The 19,213-nt window shown below is 49.0% G+C and overlaps 1 protein-coding gene across 4 annotated transcripts; it reads left to right on the forward strand.

Annotated features, from left to right (window-relative positions):
• Window positions 1-105: 105 nt before the first annotated feature.
• On the forward strand, window positions 106-11,592 carry flad1 (flavin adenine dinucleotide synthetase 1). 4 transcript variants are annotated; one of them, XM_064354233.1, is made up of 8 exons: window positions 106-226; window positions 1,159-1,335; window positions 3,371-4,130; window positions 5,160-5,307; window positions 6,676-6,774; window positions 9,046-9,235; window positions 10,256-10,329; window positions 10,721-11,592. In XM_064354233.1, exons 2-8 carry the CDS (start codon window positions 1,168-1,170, stop codon window positions 10,854-10,856), a joined length of 1,575 nt encoding a protein of 524 aa, XP_064210303.1. In that variant the 5' UTR covers window positions 106-226; window positions 1,159-1,167; the 3' UTR covers window positions 10,857-11,592. The 4 variants fall into 4 exon arrangements, with proteins under 4 accessions (XP_064210303.1, XP_064210332.1, XP_064210312.1 ...); XM_064354242.1 differs by lacking the exon at window positions 106-226 and adding an exon at window positions 249-596; XM_064354251.1 differs by lacking the exon at window positions 106-226 and adding an exon at window positions 835-959.
• The last annotated feature ends 7,621 nt before the right edge of the window (window positions 11,593-19,213 follow it).

A 19,213-nucleotide genomic window follows, 5' to 3' on the forward strand; every position in this document is an offset into this window, starting at 1 on the left:
ACGGAATCTAAGAAACACACTTATTATGATGGTTCGGTAAGATTTCAGTGCAACACAACTGCACACTTCCTAGACAGATCTTTAACTCCGCCTTCTCACAAATTCATTGGCTATGTAGGTAAACAACGACACTCCTTTAGCTATGATTGGTCATTTTGTTGTCGTCGGGCTTACAAGCGACAGCGAGGAGTGGTGATACCGGACAAGAACGCTTGCGATTAATAAGGTAAATTATTAGTTAGCTAGCGAGGTAGCTAGTAAGCACACCGCATCCATGCCCAGACCTCTATATTACAATAGGAATGATAGATCTAATGGCAATAAGAATGATAAAGCTAGTAAACATATGCATTTTATATCGCGAATCGGAGGTGATAGAAACCGATATTGGCGAGATGACCCGTGTGAGTTGCCATGCTACGAATGCATTGATGGCTAACAAGCTGTTTAACTCCCTAGCTAGAGCTAGTTAGTGGCCCCAGCCTAGCTACTTGTAAAATTACGTGTCCCCATGTTTGCTCATGCATGACATACATATGTACGCTGCATCTATCAGATAACCAGCTACGAGTGAGTGATTTACTTTAAGATAAGAGGTGAGCCAACGGACACATTACTTTGTATTCAAATAATTTACTATAATATATTGTCAACTCGACAGTTAGCTAAATCAAAGTTAAAGGTTAGATCGGTTATTTATTGACTGACAAGTCGCCAGTTAAAAAGCTAAAGTTAGGTCGTTGACTTGAATATTGCTAGCTAACACGACAGTTAAATAGCAATCGTTAGCTAGATCTGTTACTTAGCGCTAACTGGTTTCTAACAAACCGGTACGGGTTCAGTACTAGCTATATATGTGTATATTGCACGACGCTAAAATAAGTTATCTGTACATTCCCTTTCGAAAATCCAGATTATATTTGAATTACTTTTCATTGCAAGTGTCCCGATTGGAAACGGTAACCGTTTAAGTATAACAGTACGAATGGATGTATAACTCGTGCAGCTATCTTATCTGTAAACTTGAACTTTTGCTCGGTCACTGTGACTATTTCATGATATGCTAACTAGCTTAGTCATTCGGTTATCGCTCTCTGTAGTTAAGTTGTGTCTCTAAGAATTAGGTATATCCCCATTTTCCATCTCTCCTCCTTTCAGCCGGCCTGAATGCTGCAGGCCTTGCCTAAACTGTGCAGAGCAGCGGCGCGTGTCAGGCGACTGGGAGCTCAGGTCACTGCCATGTCCCAAACCTATCAGTCCTGCAGTACCTCCTCCCGCAGAGATGGGGACGCTGTCACTGCTGCAATCATCATCATTGGCGATGAGATACTCAAGGTGAGGAGGAAACTTGTTTTATGCTAGGAAATTCAAGATATTGGCAAAATGAAATGTTTACCTCTTCAGGTCGACACAAAGAAAATTCCTGTATTTTCCCCCTTTCTTAAATTTCATCCTTCCCAGTGTTGTACTGACTCCCTGCGTCATATGTATGAGCCATTCTTAATATTTGTCAACCCATTGCATTTCCTGCTGTCTATGGTTGTGTGAGGTAGTTTTTTGTTTCGTTTGTGTGTGTGTGTGATTTTGTAATTGTGCTTTTGCTACTAGTTTGCAAGGTCAAATAATCTGCTGCAAGTTGTCAAACGAGATCCGAGAATTAACTTAAATTTGATAAAACCAGACAGATGCAACATAATTATGTCAACATTCATTTACCACGAGGAGACATACCAGTGCCCTGTGCAGACCTGATAAATTCTGACAAATGAAAATGGCTTTATGGCCTTTAAGTATGCACTGATGTGAGCTCATAACAGCAGGATTCTATTTACAATACTCTCAGGAATTGAGAATATTTGCCATATTTCATGTGTGCATGCGCAGTGATTAACGTGATTAACGTGAGCGGCAGTGTACACATGGGTAAAGGGAAATGGCTGTAACGAAGGTCGCAGGTCGATTCCGGTAAGGACACTGCGTTGTATCCTGAGCAAGTACTTAACCTGCATTGCTTCAGTATATATCCAGCTGTATAATGATACAATGTAAGTGCTAGTAAAGTGTGTAGTCGCTGAAGAGCGTCGCTAATACCCGTAATGTAATGTAATGTGATGTTAGTATAGTAATTAATTTTTGTATTTTTTTTTTTTTTTTGGTATCCACACATAATCCAACGTATCTGTACTCAGTTCTCCAAGTGACAATGTTTGGTACAATGGCTAATGAAGATTGGCTGATTTTCTGAATGTCACTAGCAATGTCAATAGCAATCGGACGGGTGCGAGGGGGGGGATCGGGCAGGGGGGTTGGGGGGTGGGTTTGCTTGTCAAACTCTCAAGCTTTGGCTCCGTAAGCACACGAAAAACAGTGCAACTGAGGTGCGTGGTTAGTCTAATAATTGCTTTGGTCTCAATGAAAGTAATGCACGAAGAAGCAGATTATTGATTTTTTTCAGTATTTCTCAGTTAAGGCGTGTGTGGAATATAGTCAAGGCGCACTACCTCAACTACAGAGCGCTGTGGGAAACACTTAAGTGAATGCAGATTATCTGTCTTGTGGCAGCTGTGTTCTTTCACCTGAAAACCTGAAATTAAAGCTGTTCTATTTAAGTCCAGAGGCTATTGTTACCAAGATTAGATTAAGTATAACATTTAATGTGTTTGTTTTACGCGTTTTGCAAACAGTGGAAGAGCTACTGTGAACCAAACCACAGAAGGAAACATATGGCGTGAGTGCAAATGGGTTTCACAAATTTCAGATGTCTGGTGTGTCATACTGGTGATGTTCATCTGGATTTTCAGACAGCTGCTATTACACCATTACAGAGCTGATTAGCTGCTTACAGTATAGCTAGGGTGTCAGTTCAGTTCAGCATAGGCCTCTGTGCGTTTACCGTTTCATGGGTTTTATACAGTTGGTGTGTGACCCAAATGGAAAAAAACAGGACCATGAGAGGAAAAAAAAATGTAATGAAAAGGAAAAAAACGGGTTCAGCTCCTTATTCAGCGTACCTGTGTCATCGAACATGAACCCAGATCTGGTGTGCTTAGCTGTAATTTGCCCTGGATTTAGAGAGTCTGCTGGATGAATGCTAAGGGTTTTATCTCCGCTCCTTCCTTTCATTTCTCTGTAGTACCAGCCTGTCTGTTTTCCTTTCATGTTAACCCATCACGAGTCAGCCCCTATTACATCACCGCTGTAACCTTGACCTTGAGTGAAATCTTAAATCTTTGATGACTGCTCCTGATTATTACATCCTCCCCCCTCCGCCCTTTCCCCTGCTGCCCCCTCCCTCCTCTCCCTCTCTCCTCTCTCTCTCCCTCTCCTCCCCCTTACTCTCCCTCTCTCTGTCCCCCCCCCCCCCTCTCAGGGACACACCCAGGACACAAACAGTGCCTTCCTGTGCCGCGCTCTGCGTAAGCTGGGCGTCTGTGTGCAGCGCATCACGGTGGTGCCCGACCAGCAGGACGTCATCGCCAGCGAGGTAGCCGCCCTCTCCCCCCTCTACACCCACCTGATCACCTCGGGGGGCATCGGCCCCACCCACGACGACGTCACCTTCGAGAGCGTGGCGCTGGCCTTCGGGGAGCGGCTGCACGCGCACCCGGAGCTCACCCGGCTGGTGGAGCAGTTCTTCGGGGCGTCGGACCCGGACAGCGCCGCCATGAAGCTGGCCATGGTGCCCGAGTCGTCCCGGCTGAACTACGGGACGGACCCGCAGACCGGGCAGCAGCTGCGCTACCCGCTGGTCAGCGTGCGCAACGTCTACATCTTCCCCGGGATCCCCTCCCTCCTGGAGCGGGCCTTCAACGGGCTCAAGCACCTGTTCGCCGGCTCGGGGACCACCTTCCACACGCAGGAGGTGTTCGTGGACACCGACGAGGCGGAGATCGCGCCCGTCCTGACCCGGCTCCAGGGGGTGTGGGGGAAGAAGGTGGCGCTGGGCTCGTACCCGGACTGGCTGAGTAACTACCACCGGGTGCGGCTGGTGCTGGACTCGGACAGCGCAGAGGAGGTGGAGCGGGCCCGGGGCCAGCTGGTGGCGGAGCTGCCGAAGGGGAGCGTGGTTCCCCTGGTGACCGACCCGATCTCCCTCGCCACCGCGGAGGTGTACGCACTGGGGATCAGCGGTGAGAGATGGGACAGGGTACTGGGGATCAGCGGTGAGAGATGGGACAGGGCACTGGGGATCAGCGGTGAGAGATGGGACAGGGCACTGGGGATCAGCGGTGAGAGATGGGACAGGGTACTGGGGATCAGCGGTGAGAGACGGGACAGGGTACTGGGGATCAGCGGTGAGAGACGGGACAGGGTACTGGGGATCAGCGGTGAGAGACGAGACGGGGCACTGGGGATCAGCAGTGAGAGATGGGACAGGGCATTGGGGAACAGCGATGAGAGACGGGACAGGGTACTGGGGATCAGTGGTGAGAGATGGGACAGGGTACTGGGGATCAGCGGTGAGGGACGGGACGGGGCACTGGGGATCAGCAGTGAGAGATGGGACAGGGCATTGGGGAACAGCGATGAGACGGGACAGGGTACTGGGAACAGCAATAAGAGAGGGGACAGGGTACTGGGATCAGCGGTGAGAGAGACGGGACAGGGCACCGGGGAACAGCAGTGAGAGAGACGGGATAGGGCACTGGGGAACAGCAGTGAGAGATGGGACAGGGTACTGAGGAACAGCAATAAGAGGGGACAGGGTACTGAGGAACAGCAATAAGAGAGGGGACAGGGTACTGAGGAACAGCAATAAGAGAGGGGACAGGGTACTGAGGAACAGCAATAAGAGAGGGGACAGGGTACTGAGGAACAGCAATAAGAGAGGGGACAGGGTACTGAGGAACAGCAATAAGAGAGGGGACAGGGTACTGGGGATCAGCGGTGAGAGAGACGGGACAGGGCACCGGGGAACAGCAGTGAGAGAGACGGGATAGGGCACTGGGGAACAGCAGTGAGAGATGGGACAGGGGACTGGTGAAGAGGAGAGATGGAGAAAAATTAAGGAGGTGTTTTGAAAGGAGGTTGGGACATGCTCTACAGGAGAGGCCCAGCCAGTCTGGATGCAGAGGTGTGAGAAATGCAAGCTGATGGGGACAGAAAAGTGCAACAGATTGGTGGGCAGAATATCCTCATTAGGACTCCATCTCCCACAGGCACCCCGCTAGGAGAGAGAGTTGCGTCGGCGCTGAAGACCATTGAGATGGCCTTGGATCAGTACTCAGCAGGAGAGATCTGTGTGGGCTTCAATGGGGGCAAGGACTGCACAGCCCTGCTGCACCTGTACTATGCTGCTATGAAGAGGTGAGACCTCAGCCAGGAGGAAGATAACATTACCTGCTTATCTGTGCTGGCAGGAAGGTCTTCATAGTTTATTCAGGGTTATAATAATGAGTAGAAAACTCTACACCTGTGTCCAAATCTCTCTCTCTCTCTCTCTCTCTCTCTCTCTCCCTCTCCTGTTTTGGTCAGATGACTGTGTTGGAGTCCTTTTTGTTTCTTTTTTTTGTTGGTTTTAAATGATTTATTTTATATTTTTCTCCTTTTTTGTTTTGTGTGTGCTTAAAATTTTATATTCATGGGTGTTCTTTTTTCAGCTGTTTTACATTCATTGTTTTTTTTGGGGCTGTGTGAGTTTTCTTTGAGGTCTCAGATCATAGCAGCGGAAATAAAGGAACCTTAAAAGTAAAAAAGTTCTCTGATCTCGCGACGAGCTGATCAGAGATTTGCAAAAAGGCATCTGACATTATTCATGGGCTCTGATCACCGCTGAATGAAAGCCTGGCTTTTTTTGATGAGTGAAGATTCAGTGGCAGTTCCAAATTTGGGGGAGGGATCTATTCAGTTAGATGTGAATAGATTGCCCCCCTCCGATCTGGAACTGCCGCTTTTGGCTTGAGTTACGGTGGCGTTAGCCACACCTTAAGCAAGGCTCACTGCAGCAGATGCACGAGCACTCCTTCAGTGCACTCCTTTGGGCCAGAGCACACAGTACTGCAGGAGAGGGCTAGCACCGGATGAGAGATGTATCTCTCTCTGATGGCAATTATTAGCTTGTCAGTCTCATGTATTTATTTATTTATTTAATAAATAAATAAATTTGGTGCCCTCTGTGGGTCTGAGAATGTCCACTTCCCACCCTGATGTGGATTGGCCAGCCGTCCGCCCCCGCAGCCGCGAACCCCGCTGCCGATTCGGGGAAGCGCAGACAGCCGCGGTCCTCCGCCGAAACGCGCGGTGTCGCCCGTCTGCTTCTTCCCACGCCGCGGAGCACAGCTCAGCCCGCGCAGAGCGGAGCTGGACGTTCCACACGCGGCTTTTAACACGCGCTTCTCACGGGCTCCCCGATCCACCAGCGGGGGGCGCCAGGTAGCGACGCAGCGCAGACCCCCGGACTGGCCGAACCCTCCCGCTCCCTGGCCGGCGCGGTCGCCAGTCGCGCTGCCCCAGGTATTCTAATCGGAGGTGCGAAGGCGGCCGGTAACCCGACTGATTTAGAGCCGCGCCGCCCTGTCCTGCCACTGCCGGCTCCCAGGCACGGTTAGCCAATGACAGAGCGGGGCCCCCACCCTGCCTGCGCTTCAGGGCCCGCGGCGCTTCCAGCGGCCGAGGCGCTGAGGAGAATGGTAAGAGCCCCACTTGTTAAAACTGCGCTCTCTCTCCCCCTCTCAGGAGGTACCCGGAGGGGAAGGACCGAGTCAAGGCACTTTACATTCGAATCGTCTCCCCCTTCCCCGAGATGGAGAGGTTCCTGCAGGACACCATAAAGAGGCAAGTCGTTTGTCTGTCTCCTGCCCTTGCCGCACGTCGCCCCCGTCGCTGTCTCTCTGTAGCTGTAGTGTCATGCATGCGCTGACACGGTAGTGCTCATCCTGTCCATAACAGCGCGCGAATTGGCATCTGTTGGCCAATAAATACAGTGATTTCACGTATAAACCACTTCTTGCAGTCTGGAAATGTAACGCATATAAAAATGTGATGATAAAAACGTGCAAAGCAACTTAATGCGCAGAGAAACCCCTGATTTTGGGGGAGAGAGTGAACAGAATCGTTCAGTTGTTCTGATAAAAGCTGGATTTGAATAGATTCGCGGTCCACAAGCATGCATGCACGAGGGCTCACACGCTGCATGGATATGGAACATGTAAATGTTGCGGGGGGAAAAAATTAGTATTTTTTAAAACTGTTTTAAATTCCATTATCGCTGATTTCTTTCTGGCAGCCTGCTGGTGAAGTGGAAAGTGGGTATTTATATGCGCTGTGAGGTTGACATTAACGCGGCTGAAAAAGGGAGTGCGATTGAAGGGCGTTGGCTGAAAGGCTGTCGAGTGAAGAGTAAGTCTTCTGTGCTCTTAGCCGTCCTTTAGCTTGAGTGTGCCCTGATGTTTACTGTCTTGCCAGGGCCAATTTTTTTTTTCCCCGGGAGTTCACATCAATTTCTTTTTCATTTTCAAAAGTGCAGTTTTTTATTTTTATTTTTTTTTAATGTGTGTGTGCCATTGGAAGCCCCGCCTCGCCGCCTAATGATTGGTGAGCAAGGGCACCGTCCCCGCCATCACTCACCCTGTCAGGGCCTCCCTGGAGCCGCGCCATTGGCTGCCCGCGAGCCGTCGCGCCGGCTGTCCGTTCAATTAGGGGAGGGGGCGAGTGGGCGGGGCGAACGCGTGAAGGTCGGACGCCTGCGGCCCGTGCCGCACGTAGCCCCTCGCCGGGGGGGGGACGTGCGTCGCATGTAATCGCTCCGGCCCGGACTGCCGCGTAGCAGACAGAACATCGGTCCGTTCTTTAAAAAACGTACGTTCGGCTGCGCTGGGACCGGTCGCACGGACCGCAAGCCCTCCGGCGGCGTCCAATCGCATCGCAGAGGCTTTGTCGCATAATAATCACCTGGAGATGTTAGTTACCTCCCCCGTTCTTGGGTTCCCTCTCATTGGCTCTCTCGACGGTTTCTGCAAGGTGTGACAAAACTAAAGCACGTAGCAGCAGTTTTTTTTTTTTTTTAAGGAAATTGAAATGTCCTGAACTTCAGCCTCAGCCTGATCCAGCCGGCCATTTTTTAAAATCTTTGACACGGTATTACCTGCATGCTTGTAAGTCAGCTTGTAACTTATGACATTTTTGTATGCGTGTAGTCATGTTACGTCTTATAGGCGACTGGATGTCACTCACGCTCTCTGTCACTGAAATGGCGTTGGAGTTGTGATGCATCGCGTCGTGTACCTGTGCCACGGCGTGCCGTCGCGTCGCACCCGATCTGTGCGCGCGCTCTTTCCTTGCGTGTAAATTGCTTTCCTGTAACAAGGACTTAAGGGATTACCGGTGCTCTAATCAGAGACTGTGCAACCGCAGGTGTAAGGATTACTCCTGTCTGTTTCCCTCCATATTCTAGAGTCTGCCTGTGTTCCAGATGTGATTAACAGCTGGGGGGGGGTCGGGGGGGGGGGGGGGGGGCAGGGAAGAGTAATCATCCCCTCGCTGTGCTCTGATGTAACTCACGGCCCGCTCTTATTATTTAGAGCCCTTTCTGAGCGAAGGGCAGGATTCGGCAGCCGCGTCTCCCCTGCACTCCCCGGGGAGGGCGGTATTTGGCACGGCTGTCTGGCTCCTTCATAAATAGGCATGATTTAGAGCGGTGCACTGCGGAGGGTAGCATTTAGCGGCGCGCTAGTTTAGCGGCTAGCCTCACTTGTTTACCCCCCAAACCCCCCCCCCCCCCCCCGGTGTGGACGTGGGTGAGCGCCGTGCGCTGCTTTTGGAGGTAGTGATTAGTGTACGCTGCAACCCGACTCAAACGGTTGGAGGTTCGATCTCCCAAAAAACTTGGAGGCCTACCAGGGACTTAGAAAGCGGTCCCCGCTGGCTTTCTGCTCGGTGTTCAGCATTAAAGTGGATGGATTGGGGGTAATGAGCCTGCGATGCTGTTGTCTGGCTCTGTGTCCGGGGGCTTGCTTGTTTGCTCGCACACAAAGATGTTTCGCCGCGCGGAATTCGGGCGACGCCGCCGGGCCCCGGACGCGGCTCACCCCCCCCTCTGTCCCGCAGGTACGACCTGGAGCTCTTCTCCGTGGAGGGCAGCATTCGGCAGGCCCTGAGCGAGGTCCAGGAGCGGAGGCCGGAGCTGAGGGCGGTCCTCATGGGCACCCGCCGCAGCGACCCGTACTCCCACACCCTCACCCCCCTGTGCCCCACCGACCCGGGCTGGCCCCAGTACATGAGGGTGAACCCGCTGCTGGTGAGGACGCGCCCTGTGTGCCACCCCCTCTCACAGGGCCGCCCCGCCCCTGTCCTAGATTAGGGGTACTTAGCGCTTGTTCACACCACTTCATGCTTGGCGTAGGGTTTTTTTAAGCAGTTGTTATCCTATCCAGTTTCATTCTTTCTTCTCGCTGTTGGGAGTGTGTAATTGTAGTTTTTGGGCCTGTTTATTGCCGTGCGATCCTCTGTTGATTTGGGATGACGCAGGTTGGCACGTTCCCTTCTCCGACACACGCGCTGCCAGCCCGTGCCTCTTCATAGTCCTCAGCCCGCCAGCTGAGCTGTGCAGTGTCTGTGTCAGGGAGTACGCTTCAGATGCAGACACTGCACACAGCCTGGCACGACAGGGGACTGGTGAACCAGCGCGGGTTGCTGGTGCCCAGTGACATGGGGGCGAACCTGCTGATCGAAACCCTCCCTCCCTCCCTCCCCTCGTCCCTCGTCCCTCCCTCTCCCTGGGGTGCCGCGGTGCGCCACAGTCAGCGACGGAACATTCCGGATTCGACACCAGAATGTCTGCTGCATCCGCACACTGGTGGAATGCCTTAGCAGGCTGAGCCAGCCGCACGACACCGGAAAGGGCTTTAGAAACGTTCCCCTGGTCGCGCACGCACGGAAACGGCAACGTTCGATTTATTTACCCGGCAACCGGCCAGGTGTCATTTCCAGCTTAGTGCGACTAATTTAAGATGAAAAGAAAATGAATAAAATTAATTAATGGAACATCTCAAACCTGAAATCAAATGATGGTGCTCCTCCACAGGAGCAAAGTGATTACATTCCCATCATAATTTAAAGTACTGATGCATAATCAGCAACATTAATTTTCACTGTTATCATTCCGAAGAGCCTCTGAGTGGGTAATAGAGCCAATCAGGAACGCAGACATCATTTTTGGCTGGAGGGTCGCCTGCAGCTTTTCTTGTTTGGGCCTTTATGTTGCTGCTATTTCACACGTGAAACATATTAATGGTGTCCTCCCCGCCTTCTCTTCCAGGACTGGACGTACCACGACATCTGGTCGTTCCTGAGGACCCTGTATGTGCCGTACTGCATCCTGTACGACAAAGGGTGAGAACGACGCCCCTCTTACCATTGCATTCTGGGAATTCGGCAAACGCTTTAAGCCAAAGCGACTTACAGAAGGGCTTAAATGGTGGCCATCAAAACCCGCAAACCCAAAAAAGCTCCTCTTACAATATTGGTCTCAAGTAGACTTAACTTAAGACAAGCTTGTATTTTCTACTTGATATTTTTCTACTTGAAGAAATCTCATTAAAGCCAAACTTCAGACAGCCTTTTTATGCGCAGACGCTTTGATCAGGCGTTCTGCTCTTCTCTCTCAGTTGCCCGCTTCTCCGAGCCTCTCGCCGTCCGGTTCCTCGTTTGGTTTCCCCGCCCGTCTCCCCCACCTGTCGGTCAGTGCCGTGCTCTGAGGGTTTGACCGCCTGTCTCCTTGCAGCTACACCTCTCTGGGCAGCATGGACAACACCACCCGGAACTCCGCCCTGCTGGTGGTGGACGGCAGGGGCGTGACCCGCTACAGGCCGGCCTATCACCTGGAGAACGAGGAGGAGGAGCGTAACTCCAGGGAGTGATGAGGACTGCAGGGAGGCCCCACTACAGAAGCCCCACATCACCCCACCCCACCCCACCCAACCCCCCCCCACTGTGCATATGAACCTGCTGTGGGCAGAGGGCAGCAGGGCACTGAAGGATCATGTCAAAGAGGGATCAGAGAGATAACCGAGATCAAACAGACAGGTCATAAAAAGAGCGGGGGAAACTGGAAACACTGAAATCCGGAGGAGGTCTGGAGAGTACTGTTGAGAGAGAGCGCTCACTCGCTCAGAATCGGGTACATGTGGATCACGTTTTTATTTATTCCGAAAAAAAATATTTTAACTGGAGGCCAGTTCTTTTTTTGTTGTTGTTGTTGTTGGTTTGTTTGCAAACGATGCTTTTGCAAACAAGGGCTAGGGGGTGGAATGGTAGCGAGCCTGCCGTTGCAAAATGGCTGAAGTCATTCCAGGTTTTGTTCCCAGAAGGGCTGTTTGCACGTAACTCCTTTCAGAGCCGGGTGTGACTCACTCGCACACATTTTTAATGAGGCTGCAGACATGGGACTTCGATAAGATGGCCTACATTTATTATATTTCACGGCCTCAGAGCCGTTTGTGTCTAATCTGCTCCCGATAAAACCTGAAGTGGATCAAACCTGCGTTTCAGCAGTCATATTGCATCTCCAGTCAATCACTGTGTGACTCAAGCAATGACCATAATGTATGAAATAAAATCTTTGATACAAAGTAGACCGTAAACTGAATATCAGTATCAGCGAGTCCGTGTGGTGTCTGTTTATCTGCATGACAACCTTAAACCGAACATGACGGATAGGCTATTTCATTTATGCCACTGCATTATACGTGCTTGTTATAAATTGTGAAGCATGTCACTACCTTAAAGGTGTATTTCTCCAAATACAATACGCCATTGTAGCATTTGATAACTTGAAAATGTAAATACGTATGAAACAATAATGAGCGACGATTGAAATTACTCGGTTAAAGTGGGGATAAGTTCGCCGGAAGTGTGAGAAGTGCTTTATTAGTCTAAACACCATCCCAAGGAGCGCATTTATTCAAATGAACTACACAATATATACAATAAAAGGCCATATTCGATCTTCACAATGAAGTGTAACACAAAGTATCTGCACGTCATTAAATAAAAGAACGTAATTCTTTTGAGTGCAGCCTTTCCATTTGATATAATGACAGACTGAATAAGGGTAGGTTACTTATTTGAAGGACAAACACTTTTCTGCATCTATTATATGGATATATAATGTACCATAGCTTACATATTTTCGAATGACAGACGGTTTTGAATCCTAATTATACATTAACCGAACAATTGAAAAAACTGCACGCATGCCACGTAGGTATTGAAAAAACATGAACAGGCTATTTTACGACATATTGTGTATTATCAAAAATATCCGTGTCCGTTTATGTGCAGTTAAACCCAACTCGTTTAAGAAAAGTTTATAAAGTCAGAAACTTTACCATGCTAACGTATTAGCAGGGGAAATATCGTTTCCATATAATTTCCTTTAGTCAGTTTGTAGGCTACGTTTGTCAGACGATGTTGTATAGTATGTGGGTGTTCGAATGACTGACTCCAACCATAAGCGTTCATCATGCAGTTACGATTCTTAACCTCACGGGTGCGGTGTATTCCCGTTTTATATTCTGCGTCATCATTACAATAAATTACTTTTTCTGTATTCAGGCTAGATTGAATCCTAGTGTATTGATCGCTTCTCTCCGCCTGGAAATTAGTCAACGCTCTGGCAACAAGGATCGATGCAGGGCAATCTAATAAAGCGACTCGCTTACGACGACGCCCCAGGACGCGCAGACGGTTACACCTCCAATTACCACCCCTCCCCTCCCACCATTTCGCTCCAGCCTCGCTTGCGTTCAATTGGGTGGTTGTTCGTAGACATAAATAAGAACAATCAAGGATAAAAGTGTGAACAAGTTATAACAACAGAAGAAATAAACACTATATTATTGTTATTATTATTATTATTATTATTATTATTATTAACAACCACAATAATAATGATCACAAACAACATTGACATTTGGCTTGCTATGATTGTATAATGAATAAATGTTAATTTAGTCTTATTGTATTTACATTTTTTGTATTCCTTTCAATGACAAAATATGGCATAAGTGCATCAGCTGAAAGGTATGCCAACACAAATACATCTCCATGCACTCAGTCTCTAATTCAGAGTCCATTTTATTTTGAATAATTTATTTACAAATTTACTTTTATATGATGTACACAATGCACAAGCTATCATTTGTCATATACAAGGCTAGAATAATATGTATGTCTAGTTCTGGCTGCTGATGTTGAATGAATATTTAAAAATCTGTGATGTCGTCCACTTCATTTGTTGCTGATAAGTGTATGCTTTTGATAAGATCATAATGTCAAGCTGGACTTGTACGACTAATAAAATTAAAATATAGTTTAATCATCATAAAATTAACAACAGTCGACATACATGCCTATACAATTACAAAAATATGGTCATTTTTTTAACTAAAAGATTCAACACTTGACTATCCCAAGAAATGCGTTCGAGAGAGAATGTAAAAATAAATACTCATGGGCTGCACACTCCAGCTCATGCCTACTCATCTTCATGGGCATCAATGAGGAACCTCCTGTGTGAGCACAGCTATCCGTCCGTATTTCTGTGAGCTTGCCTGACTGCGTGCACGAGCATTATGTGTGCGCGTGCGTGTGTGTGCGCACGTGTGTGCATGTGAGTGTGTGCGTGTGTATGTGAATTTGTGTGTGCGCAGTTACGTGCGTGTGGGTTTGTGCAGTCTACAGCAGGAGCAGTGAGGTGTCGCAGGTGTCTTGTTTGCTCAGAAATCAGGGTCAGTCTTTACAGGGGGGAAGGCTTTGCTGTACAAATTAACTCTCAGTCCCTCGCACTCGCTCCCTCTTTCACTGCCGTTCTCTCGCTGCGTCTCAGAAAAGGACCTACTGTAACCGTTTCTGTGAATCTAACAGCAATGTACTGCTCACAGAGAGAGAGAGAGAGAGAGAGGGAGGGAGGGAGCTGCATGTGGAGTAACAGAAGGAAAAGAGAGAGGGAGCTGCATGTGGAGTAACAGAAGAAAAGAGAAAGAGAGAGAGAGAGGAAGCTGCATGTGGAGTAACAGAAGAAAAGAGAAAGAGAGAGAGAGAGGAAGCTGCATGTGGAGTAACAGAAGAAAAGAGAAAGAGAGAGAGAGTGGAAGCTGCATGTAGAGTAACAGAAGAAAAGAGAAAGAGAGAGAGAGAGAGAGAGAGAGAGCGAGAGGAAGCTGCATGTGAAGGGTGAGAAGGAGTCTGCATGGCAAAAAAGGGGAGATGAAGGGCGGAAAGAAGAAAGGGCCAAGGGGGGTGGGGGGGGGGGGGAGACCAGTGAATGGGCGAGGATGAAAGAGAAGAACAACACATCCCCGAAATCTCAGGGATAAACTGCGGCTTTCCTGCCACCACCTGACAAAACGCGTGTCAGCCGGGAAGAGCGCCGCGGTCCTCGGGGGAGACGTTACAGTCGGCCCCCGAAACCCCCCAAGGTCGTCCCGCAGGTTCGGCTGGGCGCGGCGGTGTCAGCTTCCTGTCTCGCTGCCACCTGGAGTCCTGCTCTTCTCCCCAGCCCCGAGAGCCTCGGCTCCCGCACTGCCAGTGTCACCGCGGCCTCCCTGGGGGGGGGGGGGAGGGGGGGGTGACACTGGCGGATAACAGCGGCGGCACAGAATCAGAACGCCGAGGTACAGATCGAAATACAAGAAGCCGTTGATGAGACCGAGGACGCCACGCCCGCCTCGGCTGTGCGGCGCGCGCGCCTCCGCTCAGACGCTTCTGGAGCGCGCCGACGCCGAATTCTGCTGGGGCGTTCAGCCTGATCAACATTCCCCTTATGACGCTCCTTCGGTTTAGCAAAACAAGGCTGCAGATTCTGTTGATTACTCAATTAGATATTATTAGCATGAGCATCACTCCAACAATCATAATATCCAGATCTCCACAGTCTCTTATCCAAAGAGTGGGTTCGGCAGTGGGTATGGCTTTTTACCTTTAATGCTGCAGTAGTTTTGGTTATCTTATATGGTATGTTCTATATGAACTTTTAAAACAGGCTGAACATTACATCAGCAGGATTTGAGGTGCAAAGTTTATTTATTTTCTTCATTCTTATGCAATATGCAAAGCAATAAAATTTGAACATAAATAAATCATTATTTATTGACACATATAAAGTGGGCACTTATATACTACATAAATGCTACATGTGCCGTTCAGACAGTTTCTAAAATAAACAGTATATTTGTAAGCAACTCACATAAACTGAGTTATGAAGAACAGACGGAAATTTCAATACAGTACAATTTGATTCTACATTTATCCATTAAAATCTATGTTGTTGCCATTTGGCTACTCAACTATGGTGCCTGTTGTGCTGTGGCTAAACTTTAGGGTAAATATTCTGTTCCTCGTTGCTGGTGTTGAAAGTCCTCAATCTGGCCCCAGTCTCTTGCGCCTGGACCACATACTCCCGGAATACAGTATGAGCCATCACGTTGCTGTTTTGTTCAGATGTCAGATTAATCTGTCGGCACACAAGGAGCTTACATTGCTTGGGAGAAATTAGCAGCCTTCTCACCACCTGCCCCATCCACAAAGATCAGAGACGCGGTGACTAAGGGAGTCTCTCTGTTCTGTCCTCCAGTTGAATACCCCGGGAGGCTGCTGGATGATTCATCCTGCTAATACACTGGATTTACACCGAACCCCTGCGGTCCTGTAGCAAAATGGCCGACAGCCCTGAAGGGGGGTGCGTAATTGCCCGTAGAGTCGCGCGGCGAGGGAGGTTTTACATCAGCGGTGTTTGTCCTCGATTCATCGTGCAAGAGGGACTCCTCCAGTCAATGGGGCACCTGCAGCAGGCCCGCCTGGTGACCGCGGGCTAGCGACGCGCGCTCCTTCGACAAAATGTCAGCGCTGATCGGCCGGCGGACGGAGTGAAAGGAGGAGGCGGAGCCGGGCGGAACGCGCTGCGTCGGCGCTGTAAAGGTCAGGTGCCTGTCTGCGTGCGCTTGGTGTCCACAGTTGACGGAGGGCATTTTTTGCAGAAATGATAATGAACACAACAGGACGTTCCAGAGACAGGCGACAAAAAAAAATTATGGATGAAACATTTTCCCTTTCCCCTGATGCCTGCGTTTGTGTATGGGACTTGTGTGTACTGTAAGCACGGCCTCCCGTCAGCCTCCGCATTGTTATCCTGTCTGAGTCATCTGCTGTGCTGATTCCGTTTCCTCGTTGGTAACGGGTGCAGTCTCCATCCTCACGGGGGTTCTCTGTCCACTCACTCTGCTCATAGACGGATCAAGGGCCCCTGGGCGTGAACGCCTCTAGGGCCCCTCCCTTACAGAAAAACAGTAGTATGCATTCCACAGTGGGGTTTGTTGGGCCTCTTGAGGGCCCCTCTGGCCTATGGGCCCCTGGGTCTGGGCCCGAAAGGCCTGGTCAGTAATCCATGCTTGACTCCGCTTTTTCCTCTCGTCCCTCACACCTGTTCCTTCTCTTCGTTCACCTCTCATTAAGAGCAATGCTACGCTCTACTACAAGGATATAAAAAGAAAAATATCTCACCTCTCACATGAATCATTGTGTGCTCTATTCTCACATTTATATATATAAAAAAACGCAACTACGTAAAACTCCATAGTACACTCTGTCTCAAACAACCCATACAAACATTATTTTCTCGTCTTCCTTCTGCATTGTTTGCTCTCCTCCCACCTCATCATCTCTCTCTGCTAACAGCTTGGAGGCATCCTCCTAAACAGTGGATCTGAGTAGATTCCTCACCACCACCACTGGCCCTCTTCCCACCTCCTTTCAGACTCTTCTGTCCTTATTCTCGCCTGTTCCAGACTATTGACCTCTCTAATCTCTTCCTCAGCACACCCAGCCTACTACTGTTCCTGTCTGCAAGACTATACTCCCTCTGCAGTCTCCTCCTCCAAACAGTACCTCCAGATGTCTTCTTTTCCGTCTGTGCCACCCTCAGTTTATACCTCATTACTAGGTACCTGTACGCAGGTCTGTCGCAGACTCCTGAAGAAGAACATCATGGAATGGATGCACTCCTGAAGAAGAACATCATGGAATGGATGCAGTACAACTTTCAATACCTCACGTTTCAGCCCCCCTCCCCCCCCCCCCCGCAATTATAGGTCACGTCATGCGTTTCGGCTCATCTCACTGACATGTCTTTGGTGACCTTCAGCTCTCCCAGGTCAGACATGGCCGCCTTCTCCATCCTCCCCTTCAGATTCTCAGTGCCTCCCTTTAGTGCAGCATCTTGTCCCTTCTCCGCCACAGCCACAGACCTAGGAGTGACCCCTGACAGCTCTGAGAAATTTGACACTTCTACAGATCAACACGAGGCAATCCAACACTGGCAGATGTTCTTCCTGGCCCGCATCAATCTATATACTCGATAGCCTATTCCGTGTTACACAACAGCTGACCAAGGCCCTGGTGCCTTCCGACCTCACTGTCTCCCTCCCAGCCTTCTGGGCCACACAATCAGTCCTCTCGAGCGCCTTCACAAATTCTATTGTCCACAGTGTATTCTCCCTCCTCCATTTTCCCCTATCGTTTCTCCCACCTTCACACAAGATCGCACCTTGATTTTGACCTGCCGCCTCCCACAGGGGCGGAGCCTGGGTTCTGACTTCTGAGTCCCGTCTCCTTTAGGACCCACAGCACAGCCCCTCTGAGCTGAAGCCACTGGCTGGTTGGTCCAATTCCCCCAGCCCTCACCCTGAGACCCCTATGAAAAAAAACAACTTGTTCTTCCTCTGCTGAGACAAACTGCATGTAGCCGGAATGGCGACTTCCACTATCCCTTCTTAAGAGTCACTTATTTAAGTGAGTATTTCAGCAACCTCCACCTCCCAAAAAAAAAAAAAAAAAAGTCCATTCCCGACATCGTATTACACAGCTTCTTGCAATCCAGCGAGAGTCATTTGGCTGTTGGTTTGATATTGATATCTTTAAACGCTATTGATGTATGTAGGAAACGCGAGGCTGTTACTGCAGGATTTGTGTTGCTCTCAATTTACAACTGGCCTTTTTTATTATTTTGTTTTTACCTCTGTACCACTTTGTTACAGCGTTTACTTCTAATATAGCCTTGAATGTTCAGCACTCGCCTTAAGCTTGGTAAACTGATATTGCTTTGTTACCTGCCAAGCCTCCACCAATTTTATTTTATGGCTGTGCCCTTGATGCCTCATAACTAGACATAACCATGTGATGGGTCTTTGGGGTATCTGCCTCATAAAAGATAATGCAGCAAATAATAAACTGCATGACACACTCAAATATTTAACCAACCCGCTCATCTGAAACTACCAAGGATTTCTTTCTTTATTGGCAGGTGTAGATTTTATACACCGTTACACACTCTTTCGATACAAGCTTGGGTGAATGTGTCCTTAACTGTTTAAAAATATTATTTGATCCTTGACAAGCTGGCTGTGCAAAGATTTGTGATTCCCCTGATTAATCACAGCAACCAATCCCATGACTTCACGACTTTCACAAGGTGAAATCACAAGGTCATTGTGAAGAGTTTCATGATTACAGGTATCATTAGATTACATCATTATTGTCAATGAAATAATTCTGCTAAGTTTTCTGCTACCAACATATAGTCTACAGATTTAGTTTAGCACTGGATTCAGTGAGGAAATGAAGGCACAAGCCTTTTGTGCGAAATCACCACTTCCCTAGGCCTAGTCTGTCTCTGTCAGCCCCAGTGACATGACCTATAGATCAGTTGGAAACCTGGATGACAAGAGTGGAAAATATTTAGAAATTCTTGGGCCCACAATTTGTTTCCCTTCACACATTTGGGCAGTGCCATTTTTGCTCATACCTCTGAGGTGACAACAGCCATTAGGTCAAACTGATTCCCTCCCATGCTCACTGGCAAAAAGGCTGGCATGGCTTTCAAAACAAACCTCATCTGTTTGATCAGAGGACAGTGCCAGAGAGAGAAGGGAAGAGGAGAGAAGGGCCAGGAGAAGGAGGGTACCTCAAGGTATTTTTCATTTTCCGTTCACAAGGGGTGAAATTAAGGCAGAATTGTTCTGAATAGTCTCAACAATACTGTCGGTTACCATGCTTGGCTGGTGGAGACTACACAGAGATGTATGATGTAATCAAGTGTTTGACTTCAGTAAAGAATGGGAGCAAACAGACGCTGGCCAGCTGTCACTGCAGTTTTTAGCTTCCCTGACTGCGGAACCCTGTTCCATGTCGTCACCCCGTTCCGCAGCTGTGCGCTGGATGG

Source organism: Anguilla rostrata, chromosome 1, assembly GCF_018555375.3.
Source record: "Anguilla rostrata isolate EN2019 chromosome 1, ASM1855537v3, whole genome shotgun sequence".
In the NCBI taxonomy this organism is placed as follows: domain Eukaryota; kingdom Metazoa; phylum Chordata; class Actinopteri; order Anguilliformes; family Anguillidae; genus Anguilla; species Anguilla rostrata.

Excerpts from the sequence above, each read along its gene's own strand:
- flad1 (XM_064354233.1), top strand. The coding sequence starts at position 1,168 with ATGCTGCAGGCCTTGCCTAAACTGTGCAGAGCAGCGGCGCGTGTCAGG. Across the intron at positions 6,775-9,045 it reads CTGCAGGACACCATAAAGAG|GTACGACCTGGAGCTCTTCT; the intron begins GCAAGTCGTTTG and ends TCTGTCCCGCAG. Across the intron at positions 9,236-10,255 it reads TGAGGGTGAACCCGCTGCTG|GACTGGACGTACCACGACAT; the intron begins GTGAGGACGCGC and ends CTTCTCTTCCAG.